Source organism: Eutrigla gurnardus (assembly GCF_963514095.1).
Source record: "Eutrigla gurnardus genome assembly, contig: SCAFFOLD_241, whole genome shotgun sequence".
Classification (NCBI taxonomy): Eukaryota; Metazoa; Chordata; class Actinopteri; order Perciformes; family Triglidae; genus Eutrigla; species Eutrigla gurnardus.
The window spans coordinates 1-16916 of NW_028155394.1; the positions used below are offsets into that span (position 1 = coordinate 1).

The following is a 16916-nucleotide window of genomic DNA, read 5'->3' on the forward strand; positions in this document are numbered from 1 at the left end:
CCGCCGAAGGTGAGGTGACGCTCACACACACAGATTTCCAGACTACATCATACATGATAGAAATGTTAACACATCTACATAGACGTTGTTTGTAGATACACACTTCACAGTGTTAACACTGCCCCCTGTTGTTTTCAGGGTGTGAAAGCACACATGAAGCATCTGTACCAGCTGGTGACGGAGACTCAGTTCACCCGCTGCTCGAGGCCTGCCTCCTACAGGAAGATGCTATTCTCCCTCTGCTTCTTTCACAGCATCCTGCTGGAGAGGAAGACGTACTTACAGCTGGGCTGGAACATTGTCTATGCATTCAACCAATCTGACTTTGAGGTCAGGGCGTCATCTGAAACTGAAAAACAGTGACAGCTTAAGGCAAAAAGGCCATTGTATATGCTGTCATAGTGAGAGACAGTTAGAGTAATGAATGATGACAGTCAAGTTCAAACGTATGAGACTAAATCCTGCTCATTTCTACTTTGGAACATTGTCTTCCTCTCCATTGTACCTTTACTGTCTCTTTCTCCTGCAGTGGCGAGGTTTAACTGGCTTTACATCTTGGATGTCAAATTCAGTCTGTTAAGATGCTGCTCTTGATGCCCCCCTAGGTGAGTGAGAGGCTGCTCAGTGTGTACCTGGATATGTATGAAGAGATTCCCTGGGATGCACTCAAGGAGCTCATTGCGGAGGTCGTCTATGGAGGTCATGTGACAGATGAGTGGGACAGACGTGTTCTCACCACATACATCAATGACTACTTCTGTGATGCTGCAGTAAACCAGCCCTTCTTCAAGTAAGACACCGTAACTCATAGGGCTGGGTATTGTTTAGAATCTCACGATTCGATTCGATTTCGATTCGTTGGGTCACGATTCGATTCAATATCGATTCGATTCGATATTGATTGAAATGCTTTGATATCGATTCAGTTTCAAGTAGAAATACACAAGTAAGAGTACCAGATCATTTTTTCAAATAATTTATTTAGTTTCATGCCTTATGAACAGCCGTGGTATAACTCATAGCATGATAAAACAGGACACTACTTAAACACTGAACTACAGTGCATGTAACCGCCGCGGAAGCTATGGTAGTAGACAGTAGTAGTGCAGATATACCGTTGAAATGCACATATTTGTTTATCTACTCTTCACTCATTTATTAAATGTATTTTCTCTTCCTGTTTCCCAGTGCGAGTTGAGATACACAACTATGATCGCATTTGTCAATCGCGGTATTTTATTTTGAAAATTGCTTTTATTTTGAAAATTGGCCAGATTGTCTCGTGTTTCTTTAGCTGTGGCTGCAGACCCTGAATTGGGACACAGCTACTGTGTGATTTACTGCCAGAACTGACGCGTTCGCTCGCGGGACGCGCAAAAAATAGAGCAGATGCCGGAACGATCGCTTCATGGCGCGGGACGGCCGCGCCTATTCGCGGCGCTCCGTGTCTGGTGTGAACGACACCATAGCTTAACAGGGGCGCCGAAAGGAAGCGGGCTCCGCTACGCGCCTATTCGCGGCGCTTCCACGGCCGGTGTGTACTCACTCCGGTCGCCATATTGTAATGGTTTGGTCTAGTGCGGCCCCCGTCCGTACAGCGCGAATCACACGAGGGTGTCGGTCACAGCGCCCCCACTGGCCAGGGGCTTGAATCGATTCAGAAGATTGCTGAATCGATATTGAATTGCGGGGAAAAGAATCGCAATGCATTGCTGAATCGATATTTTTACCCACCCCTAGTAACTCACACACACGCACACACTATGGGGTTCCATCAGTATCTAAAATAGCGAATGCGTGCGCAGCAGCGTGCGTGTGGACGTGTGACTAACAGAACATTTTTTTACACGTGCGTGCGTTGTTACGTGCACGCAGACTTCATCACGCGTAACATGAAGATGTGTATTACTCTTAGAGCGTACGCATGTCTGCATGCGATTACACGCACATGCGTTTGTATGTTTTGATTCTTCGCAACCGGAAGTAGATATCGACCGCGTGCACCTTACCGCGTACATTAACGCGTAACGTAACTTTCGATGTGTTCCATTTTCATCCAGTAGATGGTGCCACTGAGACTAATACGATATGGTACGGTAGCATATGGTATGTGACCAGCCATGGCAAAACCAGGAACAAGTCGGCCTTGGGATATTTTGAGTTATTAACAGATTCTGAAAGTGTAGTTTCTAAGCTTTCCAATGATATGAATGATATGATAATATTTGACGAAGTTGTGGCCATTTGAATGTATGCTTCTCTGAAAACCGTTCACTGAGAAAACTGGCCTGAAAGATTTGCAAATATCACCTCACCTCACCTGATGAGCAAGGAAACACAATGGTGCTCATTTGCATCTCATTCAGATAAGCCCTCCCCCCTACACATGCAGGGCTTGAAGACCTCCGGCACGGTGCCGGAAATCCGGCGTAGCAATATTTTGGTGAAGTGTTTTTTTTTTTTTTTTTTACTGTAACCAGTCGTTTAAAGTGATAGTTCCAACTACCAATGGTACTTAAGGTAACCAAGGAGTTCTAGCCAATCAGAGCAGAGTAGGGCGGGCCTTAAGTTTCCAGGCACCTCGGACCGGGACAACGTAGCCAGAGCGATTGATAACATCAGCCCAAAGGCAGCCCTGCACACTTTTCATTCAGACAAACTAATGCGACTGCCACAGTTGTTAGATTTCATCAATGAGACCAACATTAATCTAATAAAAAGAATTTAACCAGCCAGCGGCAAACCTCTAAAAGCGTGCGGATAAGTTACTTGGCTCGTTTTTCTCCCCCGGGATGACGACAGAGGAGGGCGATCAGATCAGTAGACCGGCGCTGCCGCCGCTGTGACAGCCGTTGCCCTGGTCACCGGTCGCGGCTCCCACAGACTCTGCACTGGATTAAATTGTGACTTTCTCGCATGAAAAATATTAAAACTGTGACGTGTTAACAGCGCTAAAGCCAGAATTAAAACAGCTTTTAGCAGCTTTACTGCTATCGCTGTCGATTGCCGCGAACTAGCGATAGCGATGCTCATAGGCGTAATTTATGGGGGGGATGGGTGGGTTGCAACCCACCCAATAATCCAAACCAGCCACCACAACCCACCCAATATGATATCACAATTATTGATATTGAATGTTCAGCATTATAATCACAACAGTGTGGTAGATTTTCTCAATTTACCAGTAAAAAATAGTGACGTTTGTCTGTGCCCCCTCCCGCTCTGAGATTTGGTTTCGCCCACCTTGCCGGACCTGCGCTTCTCTACTGTCTCTCCCGGTCTCTCCCCGCATCAGCGGTGGTATGAAGAAAGCACGCGAAAAAAAGCAAAAGAATAAAAGTATCTTCCCAACAGGAGGTAGCTACTGCTAGGGCTCCAGTGCCACCACTCACGGTTGCCCCCCCCCCCCCAGCCGGCGAGTTTGACAGTGCGTGCGCGTATAGCCCCGTTCACATACGTCGCTACTCGCCCGTCACTCGCTTTCTCGCTGAATTCTACTCGCTGGCAAAAAAAAACTCACTGCCGCCGGCGACTTCAAGCGACAACTCTCTGTGGAACTCTCTGTTGACGGCAACTGTCGATCATCTCTATTCTACATTGTGATTGGTACTCGCTTCACTCGCATCGCAGAAAGTTAAAATTATTTGATCTCCGATCGACCACATCACATCGCCTGTCCTGGTCCACATTCCACTAGAACACATTCACATTCATTGACAGCTGTCTCTCAGAGATGGGCGAGTGACGACGTATGTGAACGAGGCTTCAGTCAAAACCAAAACACCAAGGAAGGCTGAGGAATAGTCACCCACTTTTATTATTATTATTATTATTATTATTATTATTATTATTATTATTATTATTAATAATGATAATAATAATAATAATAATAAACGAATTGTGTTTTAGTCATTTTTGTTCTCATCTTTTCTTGAATGCTTAAACTCCTCAACCCCATTTAGTATGTCAACATTTGTATCAGTACCAGCAGTTTGTAAGAAATTGGTCAGTAATTGATATGTCATATTTTGTTTCTCAGAATTCACCAAATTGATGCATTAAAATGAAATTATTCAAAATTTTCTCCCGGGAGGGCATGCCCCCGGACCCCCCTAGAGGATCGCAATCCCCCCACCATAGTCTCCAAAGATCCTGTGGGAAACACTACAAACCCATTTGTAATCGGGACAAAATACTTAAAGTTAGAGACAATTAAGGACCATGAGTCCTAACAAGAACACTTGCACACACTTTAATGTGTATTCTGTACAAGTTCAAGACCCATTTTTATGCATTTTCTGAGTCGGTCAACTTTATTTTAGGCACAAACTATATATCTGGGCTGGTAAACCCAAACCTGCCGCAGTGGCTGGTGGCCAAAGAATATATATATATATATATATATACACACACCTGCTTCACAGGTGGAAATCTCAACCACCCCAATGTTCAACTCAAAGTTACGCCCTTGGTGATGCTAATTTCTGAGGTATTATACGTTAGCATTAAGCTAGCGGACTTTATGCTTAGTGATACTGGCTGTGTGTGTTTTGAATGTTGTTTCAAACTATAATTTGGGTTTACTCTCAAAGTGCACCAGATTAATTCATTTAGATTGCAAATGTTCAGAATTTTCTTCTCCCCAATGCATAAAAAAATTTCAGGCACAGGATTTTTTCCTGCTTCAAGCCCTGCACATGTCACTCAGTGATATCTGGTATCTGTTAGCCTGCTAATGATTTAGCAACTAGCCTATTGTCCTCAGGTAGGCTAGTTGCTAAACTATTAGCATCACAGTCAATTCAAGCAATGCCAACAGGCCCCTTGGCACCTTACTGTTAAATCAGATGCCCACATTACGAGCCAAAAACCTCCCATTACAGCTTAGTTTCGATGTGCATATAATTTTATACACATATATCCATACAATTTGGCGGAATGTGCTTAGGATGACAGCTGAGTCCTGCAGTACAATGAAACCAATCAAATGCACTCGCACTATATTTGTGACATTTTTATTCAAAGGGTTATGTTTTGCTGTTTTGTTTTCGCACCAGTTATTTGGATGATATGGAGGCAAAGTGGGAATTGTAAAGTAATGTTTGTAAATGCTATTATACGTCAGTGTTTTATATTCCGTCAGGTTGTCCTCCTTAACCTCCTATCACATCCCCGATGACGGTCCCCTGTCCGCATTCAAGGATCATATCAGCATGCTGCCATCCACAGAGCACCCCGAGTTGTTTGGCCAGAACTCTAATGCCCACATCGCGAGCCAGATTGCTGAGACCAGAACGCTGTTTGATACCCTGCTCTCCCTGCAGCCCCGGATCACCAGCCCTCCTGCTGGGCCCAGTAAGGAAGAGAAGGTGAGGGAAGACCTGACTAGTTGAGGGGGAATACACAACTTCTACAACATAGCTAGCACAGTTGGTTCAATCTCTTTCATAGAGTATATAGAACATGACAATCCATTTAAGCATCTCCATGAAGTTAGAACAGAATTATCATCATGGTCACTGCCATATTGGGAGCATATGCTCAGTAAAGAAAATATAACAATCATCTGCATACATATACAGATGATTATGGCATCATTAGACCCTGTCTTAAAAGTGTCCAAGACATATATTACATGAATGTAATGTCCCACTCAGCAGAATGGGTTAGTAGGGAACCAGTACATTAATATTGAGTACATCCTCAATAACTTTTAAAAGAACGTTTTTCATGGGTGATTTGATTCAAAGCCTGCATCTAATAAAATCCAACCCGTCAGTCAGAATTCTCTCTATCACCTGAGAAGGATATAGGTCCGAAGTGGCCAATCAAACATTGGCCTCAGTGAAGAACACCCTGAGATATGAATGATGGCTGTACCGCTTCACAACGTGCTTCCAGGTATTGGAGCTGTTGGCAGACGTTCGTGGGAGGATCCCACCACAGATTGACTACGAAGGCACCAGGTCCATCCTCCAGGACCACCTGTCACCTCTTAATGTGGTCCTGCTGCAAGAGATCCAGACATACAACTGTCTGCTGGACACCGTCATGTATGAACTCTATGTCTGTGTGTACCTGTCACCAACTCTGCTGGCCATGCTTGTCCTTGGTGCTCTTTCTCTACAGCTGTTTGAGTCCAGTGCATCAGCATTGACGTGAGATTCAATCATAGTGACTGGGAGAGACATATGTTTTTAGGTTTTCCAGATCAAATACAATGCAATTGTCAATTCTTACAGAATTAGGTTGATCAATGCTTCGTGATTTACCAACATTGCTTACTTTTATCTTGATAGATCCAGACTAGGAAGCAGTGGCTCCTAACCTGCTGTAGTAAAAAATGACAGACTTGTTGCTGTAACTGTTTGTTTGTGTTAGTTCGACCCTGGTTGAGCTGGAGAAGGGGATCAACGGCTTACTGGTAATGTCCTCGAGCATGGAGGAGACCTTCGGCCACATCTATGACGCTCGTGTACCACCGCTGTGGAAGAAGGTACCGTATTCTTCTTAAAACACATCAACACAAATCTGCTTCACTGCATTGATTCTCCCTTTTTCTTTTCTCTGCTACTTGAGGCCTAATTTGATGATGCACATACACAACATGCATGAGTTTTCTATTCGTTCAGAAAGTCTCGTCTGGTCTAAGCAGCAAAAACGCCCCTCACAGACTCCCCTCATGTCAATGTCCAACAAAGGAAGTCAAAGTTGTCATCAGATTTAAATATGAATAACGTTATTACATCATGGAGAATATTTCCACAGCTCACCTGCATTATGAGTGTCTGGAAGCATAGACTGAGGGTGTCTGTCTTTCTCTGTCCACTAGGCCTACCCTTCCTTGAAGCCCCTGGCAGCATGGACCAGGGATCTTTGCCAGCGGGTCGGTGAGTTTGCACGCTGGGCAGAGACCACCCAGCCCCCCAACTTGTTCTGGCTCTCCAGCTTCGCCTTTCCCAACGGGTTCCTCGCCGCCGTGCTGCAGACCTCTGCTCGACAGCAAAATGTGAGAGTTGACTCAATCACGTCCACACAGGCAGAAATACCTCTTCACCACGTTCAGAAACACTGCCCGTACTCTTGTTTTCATCAATGGCCATCGGACAACATGTGAACGGTTTCATAAGCCAGTTAAGTATTTGAAATGTTTAACTATCACAGCACGTACAGACGTAAAGAAACGCTGGTTTTCAGACACACTGCAGTCAACACGAGCTGCTGTACAACCTTCTCTGTGTTCTGTCGAGTCCATCTCTTCATGTGACAGAAGCATTCCTAACTGTCACTCATACTGTTGTTTGAAGTAATAATTGTCCAGGTAACAGTGATATTGTTCTGTCAGATCTCAGTGGACATGCTGTCCTGGAAGTTCATCGTGTCCACTGTAGATGACAGCAACCTGCTTGACCCGCCCAAGGTAACGCTTCTTCACCATCGCTATGAATCTGCATCAGAGCCGTTTGCTCGGCCTTTCCTCATTCCTTAAAACTGCTTTTGCATTTTTATTATTACATTACATTTATTGTTATCATTTATGAAGCACTTCAACAGTTCAAGTGTTGATGTTTGGAAAACATGTTACACAATGTGAAAACAGCTTATAACGTGGTACATTTATGAGGGGAAAGAAAAAAAGAGTGAAAACATAACAAGCTGCAAAAGAGAAAGAGAGAAAAAAAGAGGGAAGGAATTAAATCATCTAGATATAATGCGGTGGCGACTTGTTCTAACTTTCAGTAAGTATTAACATGGTTGTTATCTGACTGGTGTGTCCCTGCTCGCCCCCTGCAGGATGGAGTATTTGTCCGAGGTCTGTACCTGGAGGGAGCCGGTTGGGACCAGAGGAGCTGCTGTCTGGTGGAAGCTGAACCCATGCAGATGGTCTGTCCAATGCCCACCATTCACTTCAAACCTGTGAAGATCCGCAAGAAGGCAGCCAAGAGTGAGTTGTTTTTGTTTCCCATCCCGCCTCCAGCTTCCTTTCTGTTTGCTGGTTTGTTCATGAGATTTTACATTTTGAATGATTCCCCCCTGCTTTCCTGTTTTCTCCATGTTTGTATGTGGTTTCATCTCCGTCTGTGTGTGTGTGTGTGTGTGTGTGTGTGTGTGTGTGTGTGTGTAGGTATGTACCTGTGTCCGTGTTACTACCACCAGGTGCGTTCAGGTGAGGCAGGTCGGCCATCTTTTGTGCTCGGTGTCATACTCCAGTGTGGGTGTGTGACCCCGGACCACTGGGTCAGGAGGGGAACTGCTCTCCTGATGAACCTGGACCAATAAAGGCCTTACCACAAACCGTTTGCTGTTGTCACTGTTTTCTCACTTGTCATAAATTCTGTTTGACACGTTTGTGACTGTTGGTGTGTATAATTACAACATTTTACCATCAGGGGTTATCTGCAGGGTGTCAGCGCTGGGAGGGGACTCAGGTGCAGACAGGGCTGGAGACAGGCTTGTTTATTGAAAACAATGGTGTCTGGGGGAGGTCTGGCCGAGGGGAATCCACGGTGGGTGAATTGTGGGTGTGGGTGAACCGTGCAGGTGATTGGAGCTGGTACCTGGCTCCCACACACCACACAATCCTGCAATTAAGCATAGGCAGGCAGTAGGGATGGGTAAAAATATCGATTCAGCAGTGCATTGTGATTCTTTTCCCCGCAATTCAATATCGATTCAGCCATGCTCTGAATCGATTCAAGCCCCTGGCCAGTGGGGGCGCTGTGACCGACACCCTCGTGTGATTCGCGCTGTACCGAAGGGGGCCGCACTAGACTGAACCATTACAATATGGCGACCGGAGTGAGCACAGCGTTCACACCGGCCGCCGCGAATAGGCGCGTAGCGGAGCCCGCTTCCATTCGGCGCCCCTCTTAAGCTATGGTGTCGTTCACACCAGACACGGAGCGCCGCGCCGTGAAGCGAACGTTTCGGCGTCTGCTCTATTTTTTGCGCGTGCCGCGAGCGAACACATCAGTTCTGGCAGGAAATCACACAAAGAGACACGAGATAATCCGGTCAATTTTTCAAAATAAAAGCAATTTTTTAAATAAAATACCGCGATTGACAAATGCGATCATTTTTGTTTATCTCAACTCGCACTGGGAAACAGGAAGAGACAATTCATGTAATAAATGTGAAGAGTAGATAAACAAATATGTGCATTTCAACGGTATATCTGCACTACTACTGTCTACTACCATAGCTTCCGCGGCCGGTGTGAACCCATTACATGCACTGTAGTTCAGTGTTTAAGCAGTGTCCTGTTTTATCATGCCATGAGTTATACCACGGCTGTTCATAAGGCATGAAACTAAATAAATTATTTGAAAAAATGATCTGGTACTCTTACTTGTGTATTTCTGCTTGATACTGAATCGATATCGAAGCATTTCAATCAATATCGAATCGAATCGATATTGAATCGAATCGTGACCCAACGAATCGAAATTGAATCGAATCGTGAGATTCTAAACAATACCCAGCCCTAGCAGGCAGGCAGACAAGCCACTAGGAGGCAGAGGGAATGACACAGGGATTCATTTCACTATAGTTTTCTCTGAATCTATATTTACAAATATGAGGATTTCCTCATTCCATTTGAAATGAAAAATCTTTGGCTTTTTAACTGTTGGTCAGCAAATCCACTGCCAAAACGCTAAAAACCCTCATTGGAATTGCATTAGGCTGTAAGCAGAATATGATGTGGGCATGTGGACGGTTTAAGATGCTGCACTATATCTACAGGAATTTTGTTATGAAGAGCAGTAGATTCAGATAAAGAGCAAAGATTCAAATGTGTCTGAGTGGAGCTGCTTACATGTTTCAGCTGATGGAATGGCAGTTAGTAAACCTATCAACTGTGATGGGAATTTTTCATTTAGTGGTTTATTATAGGTTCATTAGTAGGTTGCGTAGCTAGGACTTATAATATTCCATGTGTGTCATGAGGTTACCTGTATTCTGTATTTATGTCATGTCATGTGTTACATGAGTTGTAGAATGCATCTTGTGACCCAAGTAACCACGAACAGCTGGCAAGTCAATATGGATCTATAGACACCGATGAGTGGTTCAAACACCACATCCTGGACAAAGTTCTCCGTCTACACAAACAACGGAACAATGTTTCTCTGATGACACATCACTAACATCTGTATAGAAAGCCCTTCTCAAGACTGAAGAATTGTCAGACTCTGCCGAGTCTGCCCCTATCTGGCCAGATAGTTTGATCTGAAGCTGTATGTTGGTCCGCTTGGCGAGGGCTTTGACTTATTAGACTTGTCTGTTTACAGTCTGTCTGTAGCGACTGCTAGCCTGTTTTGAACTCTTTATTTAATAATTTACTCAAAGCTCTGTTAGGAGTGGTATTCATATTTCTCACCAGGAAAGCATAAACTGATTTCCACCGCATCAACAGTGGTTAATAGAGCAGCTATTATTCATATTCCCATTAATAATATGAGAGAGATGAGACTAACTAGTATGAACTGTGCAGCTCACAGCTGTAGAGAAAGAGCTGGTCTCATGTTTTCTACATGGTGCTTTCTGTTTTCCATGTTATTTTAGTCCTAACAGGTGCTCCTGCAGAGAGTACCAAAGAGTGTTGCTATTGAAATGATGAAGAAAATCGCCTGCTTTGGTTCATTAATTCATTGATATTTGAGTATGTGGAAAAATGTCAACATCATTGTGCATCTCCCTGACCTGGAGCGTGAGTCTACCTAATGCTGTGACCCGTGGCCAGCCTCCAGTGGTTACTTGATTATTAATGCTGTTTTTTACCCTTGTGGCCTCCGTCACTTGTTACATTGTCTTTTTAGTTAAAATAAATATTTTTGCCTTTACTTTTTCTCTCAGCCTGCTTTTGGGTCCAAACCATTTTACCCCACGACAACACCATTAAACCTGACAGTTTTACCTTTTATTATCCACTACAGTGAAGTTACACACAAATATGAATAATAGTAAGTCAAATATGACTAAAGGAAAAATCATTTTAGACCCCATTGTCGTCCCCAGGGTCATCCCGAATTATTAGAAGCAAAAAACCAGACAAAAATTGACGTTGCCTAGCCTGAGATGTGTTCCTGCCTGCCAGCCTTCCAGACTCGCTCCAATGCTAACCCATAGAGGCAAGTTTTATCTGCTTTTCTGGGCCTCAGAAAATAATTCCAAGACCTATGCAACACAGGTTGGGTCCGTACGAGACACGCCAGCGCTCGTTTAGCTCAAATAGTCTTTTCGTTTCTGCGGTGACTGTGGCTACGGGGTGATTTGAGCTGAGTAAACACATCTTAGGCTAGTTCAAGTCATTTTTGTCTGTTTTTTTGCTTCTAAGTCGGGATGACCCTGGGGACAACGAAAATAGGGTAAAAAATGACCGGATTTCTCCTTTAAGGGTTCACATAGTTATGTAAGTAATTTTTTTCTAAAACATCATTGATTGAAAGACTCATTGTGAGAAGATGTGGAACATGGACATGGAGTTGTAGCGGGAAAGAGAGTCGGGTATCATTGTCATTCATTTCCGCGGTTCCAGTCTGGTTGAATGACGCCATCGGGTGACTTCGGGTCACTCGTGAAAGGACCCGTGCATCACTGATGACTGAGCCAAAATCAACGGCGCCAAATTCAGCTCCTGCTGAACACGTCTCATGAGGAAATGTAAAGTCACTTGATAACCAAATGCATTCTGGGCTGTTGGACATCTTTTGACAGAACAACTGTCGCAGCTGAGGATTGAATGTCTCAACCAGGGTTTTATATTAATGCAATACGGTAAGAAATGGGGGATCAAACCCTGACTCTTCCATCTGATCTCTACTGTTCAACTACAATTAGATGATAACTGACACAGACAAATCAATGTTCAAGGAAGTGATCCTGATGTCTTAATGAAACGGAGGACTTCTATGTTATTGTTGGTCCCTCCCAAATTGATTTTCTTTAATGATGAATCTGGAAGCTGACTGAGAACGACTCTCGACTCTGTTGCTCCCCTAAAAAAGAAAACAATAAAACAAAGGAAGTTAGCTCCATCGTTTCTCAAACTCGCAAACTAAAACAAAAACTGTGGGAACTTAACAAAAGCTGAACATTAAGCATATTTAAAGATTTTCAGATAGTCAAACATACAGGAAGGCCCTCTTTAATGCTAGAGCAGCCTATTACTCATATTTACAGTTTTTCTCGATCGTTTACACACATTTTCTGAACGCATGCCTCATACTCTCAGAACTCTACACACAAATCAAAAAAACACACACACAATGGGCAAAACCCCTCAATTCTCCTGCAAAATGAAACTTTACATTCAAAACAATGTTATTTTTTCTCAAAATGGTATTTTGTTGTCAAATGACACACACAAACCATCATATGAATAGACATTTATAAGAACCAGTTGAACACTGATGTGCTCAATGTAAAACACGATGAACAATTCTTCTCCATTTGCCATAATGACTTAGGCCTTTTTTTGTGCAGTGTTACACTCACTACAGACAGTACATACATAAATGTGTTGTAAAATATTTTAGAATATTGTTTTTATATATTTTATTTTTCCCACAAGAATACTGTAATGTACACAGTGTTCATCCAAACCAACACAAAGTTGCATATACAGTGGTCTACATACAAAACCAGAAGAAATGACTGTATACAGTTACAAAAAAAACAACAAAAAAAACAACAACTATCCCGCATCCTCTCTTCTGTTTCGGTGTGGCCACAGCACCTCATCCACATCACAGGCAATGCAAGCGATGGCTGAGCAGCGGGGGAAATATCGCCTAGCATGGCAAATCCATGCTAGGCTCCTCCTCGTACTCTCACTCCTCTGGCTCTGCCTCTGTTGCCAATGTTGGCATCCATTGCTCCAAAACAGAAGAGCTCACCTGTTGCACTTTTATGCTAATGCTCTGATTGCAAATTGTAAAACTGTGTTGCAGGTGTTTTCCCATGTGATGAGTCAGTGTGCATAGTAGGGAAATTAACTTTAGAATTTTGAATGGCAGTGTGTTCCTTATGAAAACAAGAGATTTTCTTCATGAAAATTGTGCCAAATGCAGAGAATTGTGTGTAGTGTTTTGAAAAAAGTGTGTTTTAAAACTGCAATTTGGGTGTAAAGCAGGAATTGTGCTTGCAGTTTAGCAGAGTTAGTTCAGGGGGTTGGTGCATGAGTTACATGTTGTGGTCATTGTGTCTCAAGTACCAGTATTTGTGTGTAAACAATTGAGAAAAACTGTAATAGAGAAGAATAAAAACAGCCCCACCCAGCAAACCGGTAACATTTAGAGAAGCTTCAGAGAACGTTCAAGGTACTAGGAAGGTTTTTTAAAACAATTTTCAGAGTAACTCCAGGAAACGTGCCCTGTTGATAGCAGTGAACACACTGCTATCAACAGTGAACACACTGCTACCAACATAACACACTGCTATCAACATATTGAAAACGTTGTAAAGTGGATAATCTTTCATGTAAATGTGTGAATACAGTCGACATGAAACAGATTCTAAACATCAACTCAGGTGCTTTTCTATTGACAAACAGAAGTTATAAAGAAATAATTCAAATTTAATTTTAGAGTGAATACAGTTGCTTTTGATATGAGACACCCCCTAAACATCAAAATAATTGCTTTTATAGCGTGAAAGCATTGTTTTATCCACTATTACAGTTAAGTGGTATCTGCATGTGTCCACTGTTATCATCATCTGAAGTGCATAATATTTCATGTTAGTGTGAATTCACTGGCTTTTGACATGGAAACGCCTTCTAAACATTAGATGCTTTTCACATCTAATCATCAAATAAAATGCTTTCATCTCAAGAAACAGCCGTTTATCATTTCTCACCTTGTTCAATTATTATTTTCATTATAGGGGCTGGGGGTGGCACCGGCTACCCCTGGAATATGATTAGCCACCCTGCCTGCCCCCCCACCAGAGCTGCCAATCAAGTTTGTCCAGCTCCACATTTAAAAAATATACGGGATGCACTACTCTCTCGCACTTCAACTCTCATGCAGACTTGCACAATTTCATCCAAAAAGGAGAAAACAAGGGTAAGTTAACAGTCGCTCACAATCTGTAGTCTTAAATGATTTACAAATCTTTAAATTGAGTTGATAAGTAAGTTGTATAAGTCGTTAGCACAGTGCGCTAGCTTAGCATAATGAATTGAAGTCTATGGGAAACATTAGCCTGCGCCGGCAAAGGTGGAAAAACACAAACGTCAAAGCAACCCCAATCTGGACTAATGGACTATAAAGACACACTGTGTGCACATACTGTGTATGTGTGTCTGTGCGTCTGTCGCCTTTCAAACAAAAGTTACAAGCTGCTGCATAAAATACAAGTGTGAAGGCTTTTCTAGAGTGAAGGATAGCCATTTAGCGTTAGCTTGTTTTTAGTCTTCAAAAAGATTTATTTCATACACATGTGCAAACAAGACAGCTTGGGGTGCTGTAACATATCATTAGAAGATGATATAATTGCATGATACCTATCCTGTGTGTTTCAGTTTAAGGAAAGTGATTTTCTGACTTAACAATATTATTTCTAACCAAACAATATGCATGATTTCTTCAGGGGCAGACAGTGATAGGGAGAGAGAAAAACAGCAGGATGAAAAAGACTCAACATATTGAGACCTTTTTGAATCAGTCACACTCAGACTCACATACCACCTCTGCCACAATTAGGCTGGACTGTGGAACGGGCAATTTTAATTTAATCAGAATTATTATTTCAATTCTGTTTTATTACTTTACGTCTATTTTAATACTCTTTATTGTTGATGAGAGGACGTATGGTTGTTGTTTTTATGAGCTAAGTTGAATCTATCTATCTGTCTATCAATCAAATAGGAAGGAATAGACTAGTAGCCTATAGCATAAGAAGTTTAAATGAACTGAACAGGATATGTCCACAATGTCTCATATTATATTCACACAAAAAGAAAGGCAGCAGGATGTCTTTAAAATTGATCACATTTGAATAAGTATTAAAAGTTCAGTTGATGTTATACTTGTATTGACATTTTGAGTAACTGATACAACATTTCCCAGGAACTTTGCATAATGATGAGGTTGAGGGCCCATCATCTGCAATTCAGCATTCTGCAGGTAGGCTAAATATTTAAGTCATAATGGATAACCCTAAGCAATTAAATAAAAAGTGTGTTTCAATAACTTATTGATGCAATGATTGAATATTTCTTTGTGTGATCAGACACCTCCCTTAGTGATCAGTTGGATCACGAAGATGCGAGCCTCCTAGGAGTCTCCTAGTCAAAGCTGATGTTATTCTCACATTAATGGCACATGTACAGGCAGACTAGTGCTTTGGTGTATAGTGAGACTGATTTGTTTAAGCGTATTTGTATTATTTTTGTTTGTGTCTAAGATCAAGACCAAAGGCTAATCTATAGTTTTCTAACATGTTGTTAGAGTTGCAATAAAGTCGTTCATAACTACACACAACTGGTGGTTTCTGTCTCTGTAAGTTAACAAAGAGGTAAGCTTAGATACCAGTGTAACGTATACCTCAGCCTACTGTTTAATATGATCTAAGACTGTGGGGCATTTAAAAAAAATGTAATTTCAGTGTGCCACCCTTCCACAGTCTGTGCCCCTAGCTTGCCCCCCCAAGAAAAAAATTCTAGACACGCCACTGGCTATGATTGAAATCTGGATAAGCCCGGGATATTATTGTTCATGTGAACACCGGAACACACATCCTGAACTACCTAGATCAGATGTATATTTGAGGCAGACTCTCTCGAAGCAGTCGGCAGATATTCATGAACATCGTCAAATAGCGATTTTCTAACATTAGTGTTCAAAACTCAACAGTCCTTTGGATGTGCATCAAACTAACATATTCCAAATATTTATATTTTTATTATATGCTTATTTATGAAAATATGTCACAGTGTGAAGTTCTTACCAGCAATTAAAATTTCCACCGTTAAAAAAAAAATGTCACAACCTGGGGCTTTTAAATAATTTATTTAAAACACAAGTAAAACTTAAGTAAAAGTCCAAGTCTCTAAAACAGGGTAAAATACCACAAATTAAAATGTCTCCGGGTTGTGAAGCACAATCACCCCTCCACGTTCCCACGTGGCGTGTCTCACTCTCTCCTGCAGCAACCTGCGGGTGCAGCGCGTGTGTATGGAAGTCCATCCAGTTCAAATATACGTGAATTCTAACACGTAGACAACACGTAGAAAACGCATAGACAACACATTGTCAACGCGTCAAATTTTTCACGCATCGTTCACGTGTTGTCTATGTGTTGTCTACATGTTGTTTACGTGTTGTTAACGTGTTAACGATGCGTCAACGATGCGTTCATTTCATGTGATTGTGAACCCTTTGGCCACTTGTCCAGTTTGAATGGGTGAGAGTCATAAGTTCCCATTGGCTACTGAGCAGTAGGGTTGAACCATTTCTGTAAGCCTGGGGCATTTTCCACCCACTATTTAACATGATAAGGAACCTCGTATTTCTTTGCCATTTTCTTCCTTTATTGTGTAGCTTATGAATAAGACATTTGTGTACTGTTCTCCCTGCACGTTAGGCACTTCTGGTACGTTATTGCAGTTTAACAGCAAGCCAAACTCAGGTATAACACTGCTACACTTGAGCCAGGATCCGAGCGTCTTGCTCCCTTTATTTCCTTTCGTATGATATACCAAGAGTGAAAACTGCAAATACAAACAATACAGAACCTTAGTTTCCCTTTACAGCATTTCGTAATAAACAGTGCGCTTATTAAACATAGGCAATACGCTGTCTTATGCTAGCGTACGCAACACACATTTTACATCAGCTAATCCTTTTCACTGAGCAAACAAACATCACATTTTTGAGCGCTACACGTTACCTCAGATATTCGTTTCATTT

General features: G+C 42.2%; 1 protein-coding gene across 1 annotated transcript; it reads left to right on the plus strand.

Annotated features, from left to right (window-relative positions):
• Positions 1 to 142: 142 nt before the first annotated feature.
• On the plus strand, positions 143 to 8515 carry LOC311010319 (dynein axonemal heavy chain 2-like). The gene is made up of 9 exons (XM_084040849.1): positions 143 to 330; positions 606 to 790; positions 5144 to 5369; positions 5902 to 6053; positions 6382 to 6496; positions 6833 to 7009; positions 7346 to 7420; positions 7795 to 7945; positions 8126 to 8515. The coding sequence occupies exons 1-9, from the start codon at positions 154 to 156 to the stop codon at positions 8278 to 8280; spliced, it is 1413 nt and encodes a 470-aa protein (XP_083896975.1). The 5' UTR covers positions 143 to 153; the 3' UTR covers positions 8281 to 8515.
• The last annotated feature ends 8401 nt before the right edge of the window (positions 8516 to 16916 follow it).

Coding starts and splice junctions, on each gene's coding strand:
- LOC311010319 (XM_084040849.1), top strand. CDS start 154: ATGAAGCATCTGTACCAGCTGGTGACGGAGACTCAGTTCACCCGCTGC. Junction 6,054..6,381: donor TGTCTGCTGGACACCGTCAT/GTATGAACTCTA, acceptor TGTTTGTGTTAG/TTCGACCCTGGTTGAGCTGG. Junction 7,010..7,345: donor CCTCTGCTCGACAGCAAAAT/GTGAGAGTTGAC, acceptor TTGTTCTGTCAG/ATCTCAGTGGACATGCTGTC.